The 22,102-nt window shown below is 39.0% G+C and overlaps 1 protein-coding gene across 1 annotated transcript; it reads right to left on the bottom strand.

Annotated features, from left to right (window-relative positions):
* Positions 1 to 265: 265 nt before the first annotated feature.
* LOC142162587 (small ubiquitin-related modifier 1-like) lies at positions 266 to 21,243 on the bottom strand. Its single transcript, XM_075218846.1, has 3 exons — positions 21,040 to 21,243; positions 5,041 to 5,190; positions 266 to 503 (listed from the first exon to the last, which is right to left on the bottom strand). The coding sequence occupies exons 1-3, from the start codon at positions 21,220 to 21,222 to the stop codon at positions 438 to 440; spliced, it is 399 nt and encodes a 132-aa protein (XP_075074947.1). The 5' UTR covers positions 21,223 to 21,243; the 3' UTR covers positions 266 to 437.
* Between the last annotated feature and the right edge of the window lie 859 nt (positions 21,244 to 22,102).

Raw genomic sequence — 22,102 nt, 5'->3', positions numbered from 1 at the left:
GGTAAAAAATGAAATAGTGTAGTATAAAATAGAACTCAAAGGCATGGTCAGGCAAGCTTGTTCCAAGACAAATATTTATATATATTTCAAAGAGGAATCTCTACTCCCTAGCTCGCATACTTCCCCGTTCTCTTTTATTTTATGTTTTATTTTAAAATTGTTAATTGTATGGCCGCACAAGAAATGAAAACCGAAGTACCTGGAGCTAAGATACCACAAACTAATTTCAGAAATCAATAAGTCTATAAAAGGTAATGAACTGTAAGCAAAAATTGAAATCTTGCATGCAAGTTTCTACATCGATCAATATATAATCGTTGGATTAAATTACCAGTATCAATAACTACTTAACTAGTTTTGGGAATTCCATATAATCTGGCTCAAGTATTGAACACAACTTTAAATTCATTAATAGAATCCAAGCCAATAGTAAATAACTACGCGAGACTTCCACCGCTCACATCCGGTATAGCAATAATTTCACCCCCATTTCTCATCTCTAGCTGTTAATAAGAAAAAGAAACGGTAATTATTAGACAATAACTTTATGTGTACACAGACAAATTCAGAATTTAAAATGTATGAATTCTTAATTCTTATAAGGACCTGAATACATATCACGTGAACTGATAATTAATATTGCGAATTTACCATGGCTTGGTGATTCGCTTTTAAGGGTGAGAAAACATAACTACTTACATCAAATGAATGAATAAATTATTGGGAACATGTCAAAGCCTCGATTTTAGCTCTTGTATGGATAATTGTGAAGTTAGGGACTTTGGTTATGTTGGACCAAAATTCACTTGGTGTAACAATTGGAATCCTAGAAGAAGGATTTGGAAGAGACTAGAAATAATTTTTGCAAATGATCTCTGGTGCCAACTCCTTCAAAATAACACTGTCGGACATTTACCAAGAACTGGCTCCGACCATAAACTCTTGCTCTTTAGTTGTCATAACAGAAACAATAATGATATAAAGTACTACAGATTCCTTGACTTTTGGACTGAGCAGCCTACTTTTATAACACTGGTTGAAGAAGTGTGGGCTACTAATATATGTGGGAATGTTTTGTGGAAGCTACAACAGAAACTAAAAATGCTCAGCAAAAGACTCACTCAATGGTCTAAACATAAAATTGGCAATGTGTTTGAATATGTTCACCTGTGGGAAGCCAAAATGCATGATCTAGAGGAGTTAAACTTGAACAACAACACTGATTTCTCTAGAGAAGAACTGAACAAACAGCAAGCAGAATACATTAGATGGATGGCCATGCAAGATGCTATACTGAAACATAAAGCAAATACCAAGTGGTTTGAAGAAGGTGATTCCAACACCAAATACTTTCACAGCTTAATCTGGGAAAGAAGAAGAAAACTCCAACTTCACAGGATCAAAGATCATAGAAATAGATGGGTGGAGCGTGATTATAACATAGCAACAGCGGCCACTCACCACTTCCAAAAGAGATTCAACATACAACATTAACTCAAAGATAGAGACATTCTTGATTGCATTCCCCAAAGGATCACTGATGAGGATAATAGATCTCTCACTGCTATATATTGAAGAAATCAGAGATACAGTCTTTGATATGGGAGCTACAAGTGCAGAATGGTACTTTTTTCATAAAATACTGGGATATTATCAGAAATGATATCACTAATTTTGTTCAAGAGGTTTTCAATGGGAAGAGACTTACCAAATTCTTCTCACATACCTATCTTGTCCTAATTCCTAAAGTACAGTCACCTACCAACTTCTCCAAGCATAGACCTATCAGTTTAAGCAACTTCACTAGCAAATCATTTCCAAAATTCTGTCAAGAAGGCTTAACCCTATGCTTCACAAGTTCATTTTCAGAGAATCAAAGTGGTTTTGTCAAAGGAAGGTCTATTGCTGAAAACATTCTTCTTGCGCAAGAGATCACTCAGAATATCAATCATAAGAATTCTGGTGGTAACATTATCATCAAATTAGATATGGAGAAAGCCTAAGACAGAATGTCATGAAAATTTCTCATGTCTGTAATAAAGAAATTTGGATTCTCCGAGGAATGGATTGACATCATTTGGGATTGTCTACGAGGTATGATATTCTATTATTATCAATGGTGCTAGGAAAGGTTTTTTTTTACTTCTTCCCATGATCTTAAGCACATGGATCCTCTTTCCCCTTCCTTGTTCATCATTGGTGCTAAAGTATTATCCAGATCTTTGAATAAGTTATTTGAGCATGATAACTTCACTCTATTTAGCATGGATAACAGAGGACCCAACATTAACCACTTAGCCTATAAAGATGAGATTTTCATCTTCTGTGGAGGAAACATTCATTCTATCAAGCTTATTAAGAATCATATCAAGAGGTATGAAAGAGCTTCTGGGCAAAAAAGTCAACATCGACAAGTGTTACTTTATTACTTCTCCAAACACCTCTATCTCCAGGATCAATAAAATTAGACAAACATCTGGTTTCATAGATAAAAGTTTTCCTGCCACTTACCTGGGTTGCCCTATCTACCATGGGAGGAAGAACACTAGTTTGTTTTATCACATGTTAGCTAAAATTGTCAAAAAGGCTCAATGGATGGCAAGGTAAGATTCTATCTCCTGGTGGGAAAATCACTCTTATCAAGCATGTTCTACAGTCTCTTCCCATATATATTCTTTCGGCTATGAACCCCTCCCCCCCCCCAAAGGTACTGTTAACCTTATGGAAAAGCATTTTTGCTAATTTTTTCTGGAGATATACAGATGGTTAGAATAAGCACCATTGGAGTTCTTGGCACATCATGTGCTTTCCCAAATATGAAGGTGGCATTGGTATAAGGAAGATACAAGATATGATTTAAACATTTAGTATCAAAAGATGGTGGAGATTTAGAATACAACAACTTTATGGGCCACCTTCCTCAAAGCCAAATAGTGTAAGAGATCTCATCCTATGAGTAAAGTTCTTAACTCGTCAGATTCTCACAACTGGAAGAACCTATTGAACACCAGGAGCAAAGCATAAATGCACATTAACTGGAGGATTCAAAATGGTTCCTCCAGTTTCTGGCGGGATAATTGGACAGGGAAAGGACCACTAGCATACATGTCTCAAGGAACAAGGAAGTCCGCAAAAAGTCAAGTAAATAGCCTTTTTCACAATGGGCAATGGACATCAATAATTTAAACCAGGTTCTACTTTCACATATTACTGATTACATTATAAATATTGAAATAGGTAATTGTATGGAGGATGACTTCCCTGTTTGGAATATATCTAATGATGGTCTTTTTTCTAACAAATCTTCTTGACATCTATTAGATCAAAAAAGCAAAAAAATAATTTGTTAAGGAAGGTTTGGTATCACTCTATTCCCTTTAAAATGTCTTTCCTAACTTAGAGATTATTCAAAAGAAAATTTCCTTCTAATGACATGAATGGTAGGTTTGGTACTAATATTACTTCTGAATGCTCTTGTTGTAGTGTTCCACAGGTAGAGACTATGCAACATATGTTAATAGAAAGTAAAGTAGCGATGTTTATATGTAATGCAATTGGCAAACCACTGGGAATTAGGCACCAACAGGCCCCTGTTTCTTCAATCTTTAAAAGGTGGTGGGAAAAAAAAATCAAACAATAGAGTCCATGGCTTGATTCTCCAAGTCGCACCAACTGTCACATACTGTGAAGTTTGAAAACAGAGAAGCTCTTGTAGATATGGCACGCAAAAGAAGTTTCAACTCAATTTCATGAAATATCAAGTAATATGGACTATCAAGTCCATTATTGCTAAGTTAATGCCTAATGGAGTTGCTTCTCTCCAATAGCCTACTTTATGCAGCAGAGTCAAAAACTAAGACCTATGTAAACCTCGAAGCAAGTTCAATGGCAACCTCCTTTATATGACATGATCAAAGTTAACACTGATGGTAGTTACATAAAGAAAAATGGAAAAGCTGGCACACAGGAGGCATAATCAGAGATGGTAATGGTGATTGTATCATGGCCTTTGCTATGCCTGTTATTTGCGATAGCAACACTATGGCAGAAGCCTTAGCCACGGAGTTTGGAGGGAAATGGTACAACCAATTAGGATTAACTAATTTTTCTCTTGAACTTGACTCAACGGTCAATGTTAACATGATCAACCAAAGAGGAACAAAGAACATGAAGCTAAAGATGATGGTGGATAGGATCATAAACCTTGTCCATAATGCAAGCGCAACTGTTCAACACTGCTATAGAGATGGCAACCAACTAGTTGATTCTTTAGCTAAACTCGCCTCTACTACCAATCAAAGTGTGATCTGTCACTTATTCTGCCATCTCCCCAAAGAAGCTAAAGGCCCTTTTATTCTAGATAATTGGCAAATGCTTAGTATTAGAACAAAATACGATAAGTGCAACTTTTTTGTTAGTTGATTATGTATAAAGACTTTTAGTACATACCTCCTACTATTTTTTGGGTGATAGAAATCACCATGTTGTATTACGTTTTTGAGATCAAGTATAGCCCCCTCACTGCACCTTTTTGGAATACATCTCCCAGACCTCTGTTTGGGATACTCTATTAAAATAAAAAAACTTCTGGCATATAACAACAACAATACTTGATTCACGTTTTAAATGCCTTATATGCAAACATTTAAAGGCATCCGAGCTAACTTATCAGTTGTGCAAATATTAAAATCCTTAACCATTTTCCTTTTACATTAATAGTCTAAATAAATGAAGCTGGAATAGTTTACGTCATTAGAGTACTCTCAGTTATAAATCTAGTGAAAAATGGATATAAGAGTCATGGGTTAATGAATTTTATTATCAAAAATTGAGTTTTAATATGACATGACATGTTAAATTTGTGATATTTATTTTTTGAGTCAAATGATAATAGTTGGATGATTTTGTTGTCCTAAAAAAAGAATAATATCAGTGGTGAGATATCTTCATAATTTGGGTGACCATTTAAGAAATTTACTCGTAAATCTTAGGGTGGAGAGAGAGAGAAAGAGAGAGAGAGTGAGTGACGAAGAGACCAACCTCTTTTGGAGTTTGTTTGCCTCTAATTCTCCTGCCTTCAAATAAGAATACAATTTGCTCTATATCCATAGATTTTTTGTCGCAATAAACCATCATAAGTTTCTTCAGAAGTGTAGTTCCCTGAAGTTTGAAAAGTACCTCACTTCCATCCTACAAAAAGGATAAACTTTAGACCCAGAGTCTAGAAACTGGTGGATACGTCTTTCTGAAAAATTATCAACTAAGCAAAATATATATTGTCTCCTTTGATATATATGGACAAGCTAAAAAGCAAGAAGATAAGAACACAAGTATGTCAATAAAAATAGCTTACACAAGTACGAAGAAGAAACATCTCTGTATACGGTCAAAATCAAGAATTTCGATTTCGAAGCCTTAATTTGTGCTATGAGTCCAAGTCCGGGTGACCCGAGGTAGATGTCGGACCCAGTTGGAGGACACGCAACTCGGAGAAGCAGATCGAAGACCTGGCGCATCGAGGGCAGTACATTCTCCGGGGCAATAAAGGAAGAGCGGGAATTTCTCAAGGATACGTGGATCATGGCATAAATTAAAGGATAAGATCTGTACGAAATAGTACAGGTCCGTACTAAGTTGTTATACACCTGTACCAATAGAATTCTTTACCTCAATTAGGAATGTACTATACTGGGGTTTTCTCCTCCTATATAAAGGGGATCTCAATCATTTGTATCACACATAAATTATTCACTGCAATAGAATATTCTACACTGGTTTTCTTGTTTAACGTGCTCAACAAGTGTTCTTCAGCTTTATTGCCTTTTACTTTATTGTTCATACTCCATTGTTCTTAGCTAACCTCGAGGCCCCCAAGAAAGTCAAGCTCGAGATCCTCATTGTTATAGCAACACTGGTTTGGTTCATCAATTCTTCTTATTTAAACTTAATAATATTTATATATTTACTAGTATTAGAATAAATCACATATCTTTAAAACCACAAACTACATTTAATTGTTACCCCCATTTTTCGAGGTAAACAATTTGGTGCCCACCGTAGGGCTAAAGATAATAGTGATTGTTTTAATGCTAGTTTTCTAATAACACACGTTATTCTTTACACTTTTTCTTGTCAAAGATTCTTTGATTTCAGGCTTAAACATGTCTAGCACATAGAATGTGCCTATTAACGAGGATGAAGGTCTTGGAGAAAACAGTGGTATAGGGGTCCGTATACCACCCATAAACCTGAGGGATTGCCAAACGTGGAGCCAGTTGATATCAGTTCGCAGAACGCTTTAAACACGGACGCAGGCACAAACCCCGCAAGGAACGCATACAGGGAAACTGAGCTGGAGGCCAGGAAACACGAGGGATGGAAGGAAGAGTCAGCCTCCAAGTGATATTCGATATGCTGCAGGCTCAGCAATCGCCATTGCTTAGCTTCAGAGTCAGAACAGAACTCCTAACATCGCCGAACCAGTAAACGCCCGGCACGTGCCAGCGCTAGAAAGGCCCGACGAAAGCGGCTCGAGGACTGACCCCACAATCATGAAAATGCTCGAAGAACTGACTAAAAGAATCGAGTCAGGAGAAAAGAAGATAGAAGACAATGATAAAAAGATGGAAAGGTCTAGATACTAAGAAATTCATATAAAAACCTTTCCCCCCAAGTGCAGCTCCGATGCTCATTCCCAAGAAATTTTGCATGCCCGATATACCAAAATACAATGGAACAACCGACCCAAAAAAAATTACTTCATATACTTGTGGAATCAAAGGAAATGACTTGAATGACGATGAAATCAAGTAAGTATTATTGAAAAATTTTGGGGAAACACTATCAAAAGGAGCTATGATATGGTATCACAACTTAGCTCCTAACTCAATAGATTCATTTGCTATGTTGGTCGATGCCTTCGTGAAAGAATATGTCGGGGCTATAAAGGTGGCCACAAGAAAATCGGACGTCTTCAAAATAAAGCAAAGGGATGACGAGATGCTAAGGGAGTTCGTGTCCCGGTTTCAAATGGAAAGGATGGAATTACCACCGGTCTTCGATGACTGGGCAGTTCAGGCCTTTATGCAAGGATTGAACGAAAGAAGTTCAATTGCATCTCGACAGCTGAAGCAGAACTTGATTGAATATCCCGCTGTGACATGGCCGGAAGTGCACAATCATTATCCGTCAAAAATTAGGGTCGAGGATGACCAGTTGGGAGCCCCCTCGGGCTTAGGTCATTCTAATAGATTTGCAGCCAAGCCCCCGAGGGACTCAGACCGAGGATCAAGATTCAACAAGAAAAGATATCAACCGTACGTCGAAGATAGAAGGAACATTTCAAGGCATAATACACCTTGTAATGATCGAAGAGTAAATCGAGGCCAAAATGCCTGAGGGCTCATAAGCAAAACTGGGTTTGCCAAGCGCTCGGGACCGATGGAGGCACTCAAATTGTCAGAATACAACTTCAGTGTCTATGCCTCGGGTATCGTCTCAGCCATTGGCAAAGTTAAAGATACTAGATGGCCCAAGCCCATACAGCCGAACCTTCTCAGAGGAATCCCAACTTAATATGTAAGTATCATGGTACTCACGTGCATAGGACTGAGGATTGCAGGCAGCTTAGGGAGGAGGTGGCCCGGTTGTTCAACGAAGGGCATCTTCGTGAATTTCTCAGTGACCGAGTTAAGAACTATTTCCTAGAGAGAGATGCAAACAAGAAGAATGAACCTGAAGAACCTCAACAGGTCATTCACATGATCATCAGTGGAGTCGACGTCCCATAGGGACCCATATTCAAACGTACCAAAGTATCTATCACGAAAGAGAAACGGACTCGGATCTATGTGCCCGAGGACGCCCTATCGGAGGAAGCAGAGGACGTATCCCAGCCTCACAACAACGCCTTGGTAATCTCTATCCTTTCAAATAAAGTTAAATTAAACGTGTTTTAGTAGATCCAGGTAGCTTTGCGAACATAATCAGATCGAGGGTCATGAAATAACTTGGCCTACAAAATTGGATTGTACCTGCATCCCAGGTGCTGAATGGATTCAACATGGCAAGTGAAACAACAAAGGGAGAAATTATTTTTCCAGTAAACGTAGTCGGGACCATACAAGACACCAGGTTCCATGTCATCGAAGGCGACATGAGGTATAACACACTCCTCGGAAGGCCATGGATACACAACATGAGGGCAGTGCCATCGACCCTCCATCAGATGATGAAGTTCCCCGACAAAGGAAGGAGTGAAAATAGTCCACGACGAACAGCATGCTGCAAAAAAGATGTTTGCAATCAAGGAAGCGCTGCTGATGCCGGAACCCCTGACCTCAGAGAAGTCGAGCCTCAAAGATAAAATATGTGGCTAAGTAGCTATCACAGCTCCAAGTCTAGACGGAAGCAGGATAAACAAGTAATCGAAGGCGAAGAAGGGAACTCCTTAAGCTCCTCGAACCTCCGTTGTCCCCGAGAAGCCCGATGCTACCTAGTCAACCGCTAAAAAAAAGGCACATCTGGGAAAGGGATTAACCCCTGAACTTAGGAAAAAACTCATTTAGTATATTATTGATGATATAGATTGCGTTGCTTGACCCCTTTCAGATATGATAGGGATTCAGCCTTAAATCACCACACATAGACTGAGCAATAGTCCCAGGTTCAAACTAGTAAAACAAAAAGGGAGGCCCCCAGTTCGAAAAACTTTGTATTGACATCCAGTCAACAGGATGTACAAAGAACAAACAAGTAAAATAACAAAAACCTATATTGATGATATGACTGGTTAGATCCTTGTGCGCAGAGGATCAGTTTTTATTCATTTGCAGGAAACAGTGAACATTTCGGGGCGACGCGACATGAAGCTCAAACGTGCCTTCGGAGTTGGCACAAGTGAATTTCTCGGCCTCATGGTGTTAAATCAAGGCATTAAGAATCATTCCCACCTAGGTCAAGGCTCTCGAAGATACCATGATCAGAGATAGCAAGGCCTCGGAGTCATTGATAAAAGCTTTTAAAGGCTCGCGATTTCGAAGACACCCCTTCTTACACGAAGGCGGTAGGATTTAAAGCATGCGTTGCACTCTTTTTTCCTTGGATCGGATTTTGTCCCAAATAGGTTTTACCGGTAAGGTTTTTAACGAGGCAACACCTATATGACAAGGTTTTTAACGAGGCAACACCTATACGACAAGGTTTCTAACGAGGAAACACCTATATGCTACCTAAGGAACATTCAACAAGTATTCGAGGCTTCTTTTAGATCAACCTCTACTGGGGGAATCACCCTCGGAGGTCACATTTTTTTCAAATATACTTCACGCCTAAGGGGAGCCTCGATAGGAGAACTTTGTAATGGGCCAAACGGTCGAATGAACCGTGTCCATATAGAATAGTCAAACCCCGACGACAAAGCATGTACGCATGCATCAACTGTTTAAAAAAGCATTCTGGTTATATAAAAAATACTTTGTATCTCATACGAGCTATACACTTACAATCCTACGGGAAGCAGCTCAAGGGCCAAAGTACCCCGAAATACCCAGGAACTGTCATTGCATGTCAATACATCCGAGTCATCATAAATTTGGACTCATAAGACCTCAAAGAGGCACCAACTCGAAACAAAGGCCAAGGCTAATATCCTCGGGGACTAACTTTTCGACCTTGACTAACTTTTCGAACAAGTTCGAAAAGTTATCGGGAAACAAGCCCAAGTAACGTACCCGAAGGCTACAGCCATATAAAATACTACGGTCATATAAAGGCTATAGCCAAAATAACGTGGCTCGGAGACGTCCGATTTCCTCTATAAATTAAAGGCCTTCAACTATTAAAAAATTGGTTAAATCAGGCTATCCTTGGCAAAAGCAGAATATGAAGGGCTTCGATAAATTCAACCCCCGAAAAATCTAAGAGCTCCAATAAATTAGCCCTCGAATGATCTAAAGGCTTCGATAACACCGGCCTTCGGAAAAACCTTTAGAGGTATTCGATTATTCTTACGGAAACGAAATGAATAATAAGGTCCCGACACGCCGAGCCTTCGAGAAACCCAACGGGTACAAAAACACATGCTAAGGTATAACTAAAATTTCACCAAGTCTTTTAGCCAAAATGAGGGAAAAATTACATAACCATTCTAGAGGCCGAAACTACCCAATATAAAGAGCCTAAGGGCCAATTTTAAAAGAGCCTAAGGGACAATTTAAAAGATCCTAAGGGGCGATGTGTAAGAGCCTAAGGACCGATATATAAGAGCCCAAGGGCCAACCTCGAAAGGCTTAAGAGCCGAAAACTTATAGTTCGAGACTCCGCTCTCACTTCGATCCGAACTCAAGGTTCACAATATCCCGAGTTTACATCAGATCGATTTAAACTATTTAGATAAAAATTATTATATCTATCGATAAAGATCTAAGGGTTTGGTAACACCCCGAACCCTAAACCAATCCTTGGATTAATCATTCAAACGAAGTCTTCCATAAATAAAGACAATGTTAAATCCAGCACAAACCAAAGACAAGATAAAAGTTCCCCTCGTATTTCCAACAGATGATTGCAGGAAATATTCACACAAGGAAGGCTTACAAGGAAACAAAATAAAGTGACCTAAAACTACTTCAGGGGCACATCCTTAGCACCCGCATCTTTAGGAGTCGCATCTTCAAGAGCCTGACCCTCGGGGACTTCATCCCTATCTCCTTCACTCTCAGAGACACCGAATGAATCACCCTCATCGAAAAATAGAATGGCCACCTCTTCTTCCAAAATCTTCTCCGCTTCAATATCGGCTGAAAGGTCGACGCTGCGGGCATGTATCTCTTCGAGGGTCATCCTCCGGGATTTTCGCCTAGCATGGTCAAGGGTACTTGATAACTTAACTTCTGTCGTAGAAGATATCTCCCTTGCCAAAGAGTTAGCTTTGGCATTGGCTCGATACGAAGCCATAATTGCCGCAGCATCAGATTTAGCCTTGGCCAGCTCAACAACAGATTTGGCTTTAAGCTCCTCGATCTCGAGGCCCCGAGCTTGGCTCTCCTACTTCACACCTCGAAGGTGGCGCTCGAGCAAAGCTAACTGCTCTCTTAGAGTTTCCTTCTCAGAGGCGAGATTGTTTATACCTTGCCTCAACCCCAGGGTCTCATTTTCTTTCATCTTAAGCTCATCCCGAAGCTGTGCCTCGAAGTCGGCCTTCTGCTAAAACTGCAAAATGAAAAATGTCAGTCGCTAAAACATACAGGTATGTAACAGACCTTCAAGAGTTGTGTTACCTTCTCCTCATACTCGGCTCGACCTTGGCATGCCTGCGTCAACTCAACTCGAAGATCATGGATCTCCATTTGTTTCTTAGCATAAAGGGCTATGAAGACGTCCATCTCCTCCAAAGTCTTCTTAAGCTAAACCTCGCATCGAGCAAGATCAGCTTGGGACTTGGAAAATGCCCTCTTATGGATCACCACAGCCTTCACAAAAAAGGAGGGAAGATGGGTTCAGAACAGCTAAAACAAAGGCGCAGGCATAAAAAACAGAAAACTCACTTGTTTAAAGAGATTATGAGCCTCATCAAAAATAAAAGAGGCATCGGGTCGGGACCATCGTCAAGACCTGCAAGACATTCTCGAAAGATATCATGCCCTTTGTGGCTTGCTTCAATTTCAGAAGGCCTCATATTATGGGCATTTCGGATTTGTCCCTCGGAGAACTCGGGACTAGGAGGCGTATCATCCAAATTGATCACGCCAAGTGATCCACTCGGGGCATTTTCTCTTATCTGAAGAGGCTCAGGGTCAGGTAATTCGGCCTCGCCCTCCAAATAATCTCCTAGACGAGGTGCTTTCTTTCTGGATGATGGTTCGGGGACTTTGTTCGAACTCTCCTAGAAAATTTCTTCTGCTCTGGATTGAGCCACATCAACCGTCACCGGCTCGATGGGTGTCGGAGCATCGACATTTTTTCTTTTTTCACGGATTACCAGCAGGCAGTCATCATCTTCTTCTTCCTTCTGCTACCGAAGACGTTGGGCCGTTTCTGGAGATAAGGCCGCTATATTAGACTTAGGACTTTGAGCCACGCTTTTCTTTTGCTTCGGGGGATTTTCAGATGACTCTATTCTTCTTTTTCTTTCTTTGCAATTTTATCAAATCCCCACGATAAAGTCGGGGACTGTACAGTCTGATCAGATGATCGAGTGTAAAGGACATCCCCTCAATTTGGCTCGAAAAGAACCTGATTTAGTAAACGATTCACCAGAAGGAGGGGTATATCTGACTGAACATCACTCGGTATCATTGGTAAAAGTTAAGAATAACTGGATCTATCGGACCCTAAGTCGGAATTGCAGGGCCCAACGTAAATGGGTAGGTGTATACGCTCAAGTACCCCGACGTGGTGATGTCCTCATCGGAGGAAGGAATCACTATTCCTTTATTGTCCCAGTTACAATCTTCCTTTACTTGCTTGAGCTCAACCCTTGGTCACTAGACAAACATATCGAGACATGGGCTCGCATCGGCCTGTTGTCGAAACAGGTTTCTCGATTTTAAAATCGGATGTTATTTCACATAGCGGGAGACTACATTCCTCGATGCGAGGGGGGACTACTGGTTTACCCTTGGCCGATCGAGAAGATGATGAAGCTTTTACCTTTTGGGAAACCGGTTTGGAGGTTTTAGCCATCGCAATACGGAAGATCCAAGAAAGTAAAGAGTGTTGATAGTGAAGAGAAGGGAGAGCTCAAGGAGATTGAAAAAATGATAATGAGACTTTGAAAATAATATTGGAATAAAGTTTGTAAGGTTGTAGAATCTATCTATTTATAAAGGTTACTTAAGCATGCTGAGGAAGCCAAAAGGCCGACCGTCAGCCACCTCCAATTAATGACTTTGGGAATCGTATAAAAAATAACTTTTCAGTCGCTTCAACCGCTGGCGTTGTGATATTGGCGTCGGGACCAGGGTATCAAGGATTAATTCGTCAAAAATCATAAGGGCCGCCTGAGCTCGAGAAAATTCTCACTTGGGGCCTATCTATGAAGCCCAAGGGATAACTTTATTTCGAGTTCAAGCAAGTACTCACTCGACTACTAAGCCCAAGGGCTGCCCGAGTTCGAGAAAATTCTCACTCGGGGACTACCTATGAAGCCTAAGGGCTAACTTTATTTCGAGTTCGAGCAAGTACTCACTCGAATACTAAGCCCAAGGGCTACCCGAGTTTGAGGAAATTCTCACTCGGGGGCTATCTATGAAACCTAAGGGCTAACTTTATTTCGAGTTCGAGCAAGTACTCACTCGACTACTAAGCCCAAGGGCTACCCGAGTTCGAGAAAATTCTCACTTGGGGACTATCTACGAAGCCTAAAGAGCTAACTTTATTTCAAATTGGAGACCTTGCTCTCACTAAAATCGGACTCAGGAGTCCCGGTATCCCGAGCTCGCATCAAATCAATTTAAGCTTAGCTCAAGGATTAACAAAGAACCTTAAGAAGTATTATATTGGTCGATTAAAAACATAAGGGTTTATTATGTTCCGAGTCCAGTAATCAGACTAATAATTAGAGTCATACAGTCAGATTTTTCTCAAACGAAGGTAGAATGGAATTCAACATGAATCGAAGATGAAATAGAGAAATTCGTTATATTGACAAAAGATATTTACAAACCCCACGAGGAGCTCTTACATAGAAATAAAGAAGCAAAAACAAAAAGCCAAGAACCTAATCTACTTTTGGAGGGCATATCCTCGAGAGCGGCATCTTCGAGAACCTTCTCCTCGGGACGCCATCTCGATCTTTAGAGAAGATGGTGGCATGGTGAAAAACTTGGCGAGTGTGGGTCTTATCAGCACAACTATTTTGAAACCACTTCTTGAGACATTGTATCGGTGTGGGATGCAAAAGTTAGTAGATGATAGTGCCATCTCACTCCATGGAAAGCAAAATGAATTAAGCGCCACACTAGGTTGAAGTTAAAAGAGATGAGTAGCAACGTAAAGTTCACATATCTTCCGGTACGGGAAGAATTCGGTGCCCTTCACTCGTTTTCTCGAGCCAACAACAACAACAACAATCAAGTAGAATCCTACTTAGTGGGGTAAAGCTTTAAAAAAGGAAGCTTTGGTGTAATTGGTAAAGTTGCTGCCATGAGACTTTGTGGTCACAGATTTGAACCATAAAAATAGGTGATTAGAAGAAGAGATAGAGAAGGAAAAGGGCTAAAAGTTGATGAAGAAGGAATGAGTGTAGTCTTTGTTTAGCCAAGTAACACCCCTATTTATAGAAAGCTAGTGACGTTTCGGCGGCACTAGTGACCGACCAATGCTGGAATACAATCAATGCTTTTGGGAAAATGGACCAGTGGGATGTTCAATGCTTTTGGGGATACGGACAGGCAGGACGTTTCAATCACTTCAAGCGCCTACGTCACGAGAATGATCTCATCGCGAGAGGCTCAGAAAAATCGAGGTTCAAATCATTTCTTATCATTTCATTCTAAGAAATGCGGGGACTATCTGTATACGGTCAAAATCAAGAAGTCCGATTTCGAAGCCTTAAATTGGGCTATGAGCCTAAATCTGGGTGACTCGAGGTAGAGGTCGGACCCGGTTGGAGGACACGCACCTCGGAGAAGAAGATCGAAGACCTGGCGCATCGACGGCAGTACATTCTCGGGGGCAATCAAGAAAGAGCGCGAATTTCTCAAGGATACGTGGATCATGGCATAAATTAAAGGATAAGATCTGTATGAAATGATACAGGTCCGTACTAGGTTGTTATACACCTGTACCAATAGAATTCTTTACCTCAATTAGGAATGTACTATATTGTGGTTTTCTCTTCCTATATAAAGGGGATTCCAATCATTTGTATCACACATTAGTTATTCACTGCAATAGAACATTCTACTCTATTTTCTTGTTTAACGTGCTCAACAAGTGTTCTTTAGCTTTATTGCTTTTTACTTTACTGTTCATACTCTATTGTTCTTAGCTGACCTCGAGGCCTCCAAGAAAGTCAAGCTCGAGGTCATCATTGTTATAGCAACACTGGTTTGGTTCATCAATTCTTCTTATTTAAATTTAATATTATTTGTATATTCATTAGTATTAGAATAAATTACATATCTTTAAAATCACAAATTACATTTAATTGTTACCCTCATTTTTCGAGGTAAACAATCTCCAATTGATTTTACTGCAATGCACTATTCAGTTTTGAATTTAAGCTATACAGACGATAGTATAATTTTTTTTTGCACCGGCAACACAAATTTATCTTGTTATAACAAATAACTTACCTTTTTATTATACATGATCAATTATAGTTATTTAATAGACTTATATGTAATATTAAGTAATTAAGTGATTTGAGTGTGTAAATATCTCTTGTATCATCCACGCATAGAACTTACTCTTCAAATTTAAGTATATAATTAGTGATAACGAAGAAGTAAACCTAATTTCATCTATATATCGAAGTAATGATGAAGAAGTAAATCTAATTTCTCTTAATTAAGATAATTAATACTATTAAAGTGGAACTCGACTCTTCTACTTATTGTCAATTATAAAGCTATAGATATTTATTACAAAGTAATACAATTTTAGAAAGTCCATACAAGTTACTTATTCAGTTATAGTTGTAGTAATATGTTTTCTCAAGTAGTATAGTCCACATAATCTTGAGGAGTAGAAAAAAGAAAACATAGTATGTGGGAGAAAAAGAAGAAAAAAACCCACCTAATTACGTTCAAATTCCTCTAATATAAAATCACATGTAAACTCTTTAAGCCGTGTAAAGACAAAAATCGGTAAGAAACAAAAAGTTCATCTTAATTATGCTGCGACAAGCAGTAATAATAAAGTGCTAGAGTAGATATATTTGTTAATGTTCCACATTTGTAGAGTAGAAAACTTGATTGCCAAGACCTCCCTTTTGAAATGAAATTTTATGTTTAATTACGTGCGTATACTATAGCCTAAGATTCAGAACTATAAACAGTTATCTAGAGCTCATAATAGTTTTAATAAAACCTATGGTCCATCTCAGGAGCGACATACTATATAGAAGTTAACCAAGAAATTTCTTCTCGGGGGCGATATATTTGACAAGTAAGAAAATGTGGTGATAAATCTACACAGTTAATTAAGTTAATTCTGACGAATCATTAACATTTGTCAATTTCTACCAAAGTTATGATATAATTTGTGATTGTATGAACTTTGGGAAGGCAAGTCTTGTCCATTTATCAAAACTTGTGACGATTCGCCATGACTTATGAACTGTTTGTTTCAAAATTATGACACAATTTATAGTAAGATCCAACGGTCCTTTAGGTTTTGTGCCTAGGTAAATTTCTGCATCCATCAGAATTTGTGACGATCCATCAGGACATGAAAATAATTTGTTCCAAAGTTAGGATCGGACACACTTTATAGTAGTCATTATGTTTGTCAGGACTTCTGGCAAGACAAGTTTGTCTATCCAACAGAACTTGTGACGATTCCTTAGGAATTGCGGCCAAGTTGTGACCCGTAACTTATATATTTAAATCTTGTCGGAACTAGGTCAAAACTTAAATAGTAACACAAAATCAACCTATTTGTGCAAATCACTCTAAGTTAACTGGTATATATCCTCTTATTGAAATATATATCTCATCTTTTCTGATAAGTGCTTAATTTATTTGGATCTCCGACCATGGTTAGTACTAGTGGGATTTATGTAAAGAGAGAATGTTTGCTTCCATTGTTTTCGTCTTGGTGGGATTAGGCTGAGCGCCTGTCTCGCATCTTGTCTTTTATTGCTCGGAAGCCATTGAAAGGGATCGTTTATGGCTCTGAAACTTAGATGAAGGACAAAGGTTGAAATGTGAGTCTTGCTCACTCTTGAGAGTTATATTTACAAGTCAAAAATTCAGCATATCTGTACATAATACAAGAATAAATTCAAATAAATCTTCTTACTACTGATGTACAGAAAGATGCCTCTAACATATTAATATCAATAATTTGGTTCCAGTTTGATTGCACGTAATGAAGAGTTGAATTTGAATGATACATCACTAATTAAGTGCATTTTTATTTATTTATTTATTCATTTATTCATAATCTCCTATAAGCTTTAAATAGATCTGCAAAGTATCAATAAAACGTTCACCTAAATTTTATAATTATTCTATTTATTACCACCGCCAACCACCATCGCTCCACTAAAGAATTGAACTGTAACAACCCGACCGATCGTTTTGAGCATTTGTACTTTGCTCGGTAGTTTACGGGCATGAGTAGCTCCGTATAATGTATTATGACTTATGTAAATCGTCGGTTTTGGTTTTCAGGTTATTCGGAATCGATTTGGAAGAATGAGTTTCATTATTGAAGCTTTAAGTTGAAAGAGTTGACCAAATTTGACTTTTGTGAATCTGACCTCGGAACAGAGTTCTGATGGTTTCGTTAGATCTAGATGGTGATTTTGAACTCGGGCGTGTGCCCGAAGTTGTATTTGGATGTTTCTAGAAAGTTTCGGCATATATTGGCGAAAATTTGAAGGTTTGGAAAATTTAAAAGTTTGACCAAGAGTTGACTTTTTGATATCCGATTCGAATTTTGGTTCCGGGAAATGGAATAGATTCGTTATGTCATTTGGGACTTGTGTGCAAAGTTTGGGTTCATTCCGGGTTGATTTGCTATGTTTCGGCGCGAGTTTTGAAAAATTGAAAGTTCAAAGTTTATAGGTTTCGATTTGAGGTGCGATTCGTCATTCTGATATTGTTATGTTTGATTTGAGGCCTTGAGTAGGTCCGTAGTATGTTATGGGACTTGTTGGGATGATCGGACGTAGTCCCGAGGGGCTCAGGCGTGTTGCGGATTAATTTCGGGCCATTTTCCTTCATATTTGCATTGTTGGTTCTGTAGAATTCTGGGTTTTTGATTTCCTTAATTGCGATCGCGATCGTGTAGGGTTGTTGGATGACTGAGTAAGATTGTTCATCGCATTCGCGAGTCTAGAGTTGCGTCCGCGGAGGTAGAGGCATTTGTTAAGTGCGTTCGCTAGCCTGGTGATGTGTTCACGTAGTAGGAAGGAAGGCCTGAGGATGACAGGCGTTTGGTCTTCGCGATCGCGAAATCTGGTATGCGATCGCATAGCTCTAGCAATTTTGTTCATCGCGTTCACGTCTGTGGTGATTCGTTCGCGAAAGAGAAATCTCAGCTGGTGAGCATTTGCTCTATGCGAACGCGTGGAATTGTCCGCGTTCGCGAAGTGTAATAGCTGCGCAGATTTTATTAAATCTCATTTCGGGGGTTTTGGCCATTTTGTCATTTTTGGAGCTATGGAGCTCGGATTGAGGCAATTCTTGAAGTAATTTTCACCATATGAATTGGGGTAAGTGTTCTCTACTCGGTTTTGGTTATATTTCATAAATTTATCTTCGATTCTAACTTTTGGTTGATGATTTTCAAAGAGGAAATGGGGGTTTTGGCCTAAAGTTTCATAATGTAAATTTTCGAGTTTTGAACACCGATTTGGAATCGAATTTGAGTAAAACAGGTATAGTTGGACTCGTAATTTAGTGAGTTGTCAGATTTTATTAGTTTTGTCGGGTTTCGAGATGTGAGCTCGGGCTGGACTTTTGGCCGATTTTGGATTTTGATTAAGGTTTCGAACTTTATCATTCAAAATTATTTTCTTGGGCTTTATTTAATGTATTTGAGTTGCTTTTGGATAGTTTCGAGCCGATCGAAGGTCGGTACGCGTGGGATGGCATTCTTGGAGCATCGCTTGGCTTGCTCGATATTGGATTTGGCTTGTTCGAGGTAAGTAACTCTTCTAAACTTGGTGCTGAGGGCATCAAACCCTGAATTACGTGCTATGTGGTCGATGTTGAGGTGACGCACATGCTAAGTTACGGGCGTGTGGGCATGCACCGTGTGAATTGTGACTCCGTTATCCTGTGGTACTGTGTAATTACCTGATCTTACCTGTAATCATAAAACTTCTACGTTCTGGAGTTATTGAGCTGTGATCCATGTTAGAAACCATGTCTAGGCTACATGCTTATCCTGGTGGGACCCACTAAGGTCATTTTTGCTGTTGAGTTATATGCATTTTATTGCGTTACATACTCAGTCCGATGCATATCATATCTCAGTCTCTCTTATTATTTACTGGTACATCATATCATCATTTTCGGGCTAGTTTCATGACTTGTGAGCCCATGAGAGAGAGACTGGAGAGCTTGATGGCAGAGTGAGGCCGAGGGCCTGAGTGTGAGTAATATTATGGGATGGGTTGCACGCCGCAGCATGTTATATTAATTATATTATGGGATCGGGCTGCACGCTGCAGTGATATATTGATTTGTGCCATGATTGGCTTGATATAGCGCTTGGACTAAAGGAGTCCCTCCGGAGTCTGCACACACCCCTAGTGAGCGCGATTGATCATATTGAGGAATGAATCTTCCCTGGGCATGGATCTTGTCCGAAGCATTTATATACCTGGGATGGATTTTCCCCATGGGCTGGATTTGGCCCTACTCAGTATTGGGTGACTGTTGGTCAGTTGATGCATATATTTCGGGATGAATCTTTCTTGGGCCCGATTGGCCATATACAATACTGAGTGATTGTGCATGATGCGAGGAAAGTGTGAGACAGTGAGATTGAGTACTTTGAGAGTGTGAGTACATGAGTTCATCTTTGAGATACATGGCATTGACATGTACACATGATATACAGGCATAGAGATGTATTTTTCTCATGCTGTACGGTATCACATTATCCCGTGCCTTCTCACATATATATATATATATATATATATATATATATATATATATATATATATATGGACATAGAGATGTATTTCACACTTGCTATTTAGAAAGAAAATGAAACATCTTATTTATTGTGGAAAGGATTTTTGGGTTACAGATTTCAAACTTATTCATATTTCGACGATTTCGGTAAAGGATTTGGGTTTTCACTGATATTCTTGAAAAGCGGAACTATTTTCGGGAAACTATGAAAAAGTGAGCATTTTATCTATGAGTTACTTCTTTTATTACTTGCTTTGGTTGCTATGAACTGTTGTTGGCTATTGGATGTTGGACCCGGCCTTTGTTTCAGCTCGTCACCACTTTTAATCTAATGTTAGGTTTGTTATTTATTGAGTACATGGGGTCGGTTGTACTTATACTACACTTCTGCACCTTGCGTGCAGATGTTGGCTGTGAATGTTGCTGTGTTCGATGGGAGCTGGATTTGAAGAATGTACCTGCGTTCCGATTATAACTGCCTCTTATTCATGGTAGCCTTAGATTCATAAAACTCTGTTTATGTACTTTTCAAAGAGATGATGTATTTACTTCATATAGCTTTGTAAACTCTATTCTTAAAAGCTTATGATTTTACTTAATTGCTTTATTAACTGTTATTGGAATTGGATAGTTGTTAGTTGGCTTAATTAGCGGGTTGGGTTAGGTGCCATCACGACTAGTTGGGTTTTGGGCCGTGACAAGAACATTAGCGAGGAATAGCCAACGTCACGCCCTCCACCTTCTGCATACACCAGAACGTATCCATATTAGCGAGGAATGGCCAACGTCACGCCCTCCACCTTCTGTATATACCAGAACGTATCCATATAGATACGCCCTAAACAAAGACGATTTAGAGTGTGTGCGCTCCCGATTAAATTTGCCGAAAAAAAAAAAAAAACAAAGATGTCCAAGAACCTCATTTAGGATTTCTTGCTAGGGAATGAATCCAGTTAAGCATAGACATGAGTTAAGGCAACCCATGATTCAGATTCATGACTACTTGTAGTTCATGACTAAAATGGAGAATTTCCTACTAATAAGACATATTCGAATAGAACAGTGCACAAAATCACCAGCAGCAAACCACAACCATCAAACACAAGAGGATCGTCAACAAACAAAGGAAGATAAACTCACAAACACACAAAGGGAATTGATCAAAAAGGAAAAAAAGTAACGAAAGGTAAATAATATATAAGGGAGAAAAGCGAAACACCTGTGGTGTCGTCACATGAATAGCAACGTAAGGTGACTCCTCAAGGGGCTTTTTCTCCTCTTGAGTGGTTTTTGACATTTTTCCTTTCCTCTCCTGATCTCGAGTCACTGCAGATGTTTTTCTTTTCTTGTCCTCCTTTTTAGTGGCGACAGGCAAATTCTTCTCTTGACTGACTACCGACATTCTTCCTCTCTTTATAATTCACTTCTCTCCAATATGTCACGTTAATTAGATCAGAGACATTTTGTTGTGGTGAGCTCCCTCTTATACACTAAGAAATTATGGGTCAAATGTGCTTTTAATATTGTAATCTGGGGGAAGATTTTGTTTCTATGTGGATATGACATGTAATTAATAAGCTTGCTAAATCCAGAGATGGTGTGATGATTTTTTTATCCTTACAAACCAGGATCATTTATCTTATTTCCCTTTCTAGCCGTGCTTATCATATATTTGAAATTTTGGTTAATAAGAACAACAAAGAAAATGGTCGAGGTCTTTTATTTAAATCAACATATTTAATCATTTACGAGAGGAATGTGCACACTTATATCCCTCTCAGTAAGCGCTCTTTATCAAATGCAACTTCATTATAAGGCTGGAATTTCATACCTCTAATTAAGGATAGAATGGTATATACCACCCGTCCACCCTACCCAACAACCTTTGATGATAATCCCATCTTTATTTGATTTACAAGCTCATGGACTGTTACAAAGGTACATTATAACATGAGTGGGAATTTTTTTCTTTTTCCCCCAGTTTTACTGTCGGCATGGTTTGTATTTGAATTACATTCACTTATACTGTGATAAACTTTTTATATTGTTGATATATTTATTTACCCTCAAATTCGGATAACAATTAAACTTATATTGTGGTTTAAAGGATACGTGATTTCGTTCAATACTAATTGATAAGCAAGGAAATAAATGAATAAATTAGAGAATAAAATAAATCAAACCAGTATGCTAGCCAGATCTCGACCTCGACTTGGGATAGTCTCGAGGTGGAAAAATAGTAAATGATAAAGCAACTCTGATGAACAGTAAGTGAACTGGGA

Source organism: Nicotiana tabacum, chromosome 8, assembly GCF_000715075.1.
Source record: "Nicotiana tabacum cultivar K326 chromosome 8, ASM71507v2, whole genome shotgun sequence".
Lineage (NCBI taxonomy): Eukaryota > Viridiplantae > Streptophyta > Magnoliopsida > Solanales > Solanaceae > Nicotiana > Nicotiana tabacum.
Note: the sequence above shows the minus strand (reverse complement) of the source record. Positions and strands in the feature narration are given on the sequence as shown.

Bases quoted from the DNA above. Each gene is read 5' to 3' on its own strand.
- LOC142162587 (XM_075218846.1), bottom strand. From the start codon at position 21,222: ATGTCGGTAGTCAGTCAAGAGAAGAATTTGCCTGTCGCCACTAAAAAG. The intron at 5,191-21,039 runs GTGTTTCGCTTT...TCCTTTTTGTAG, and splicing joins TTCATGTGACGACACCACAG to GATGGAAGTGAGGTACTTTT. The intron at 504-5,040 runs GTTGGTCTCTTC...TCTTATTAACAG, and splicing joins GCAAACAAACTCCAAAAGAG to CTAGAGATGAGAAATGGGGG.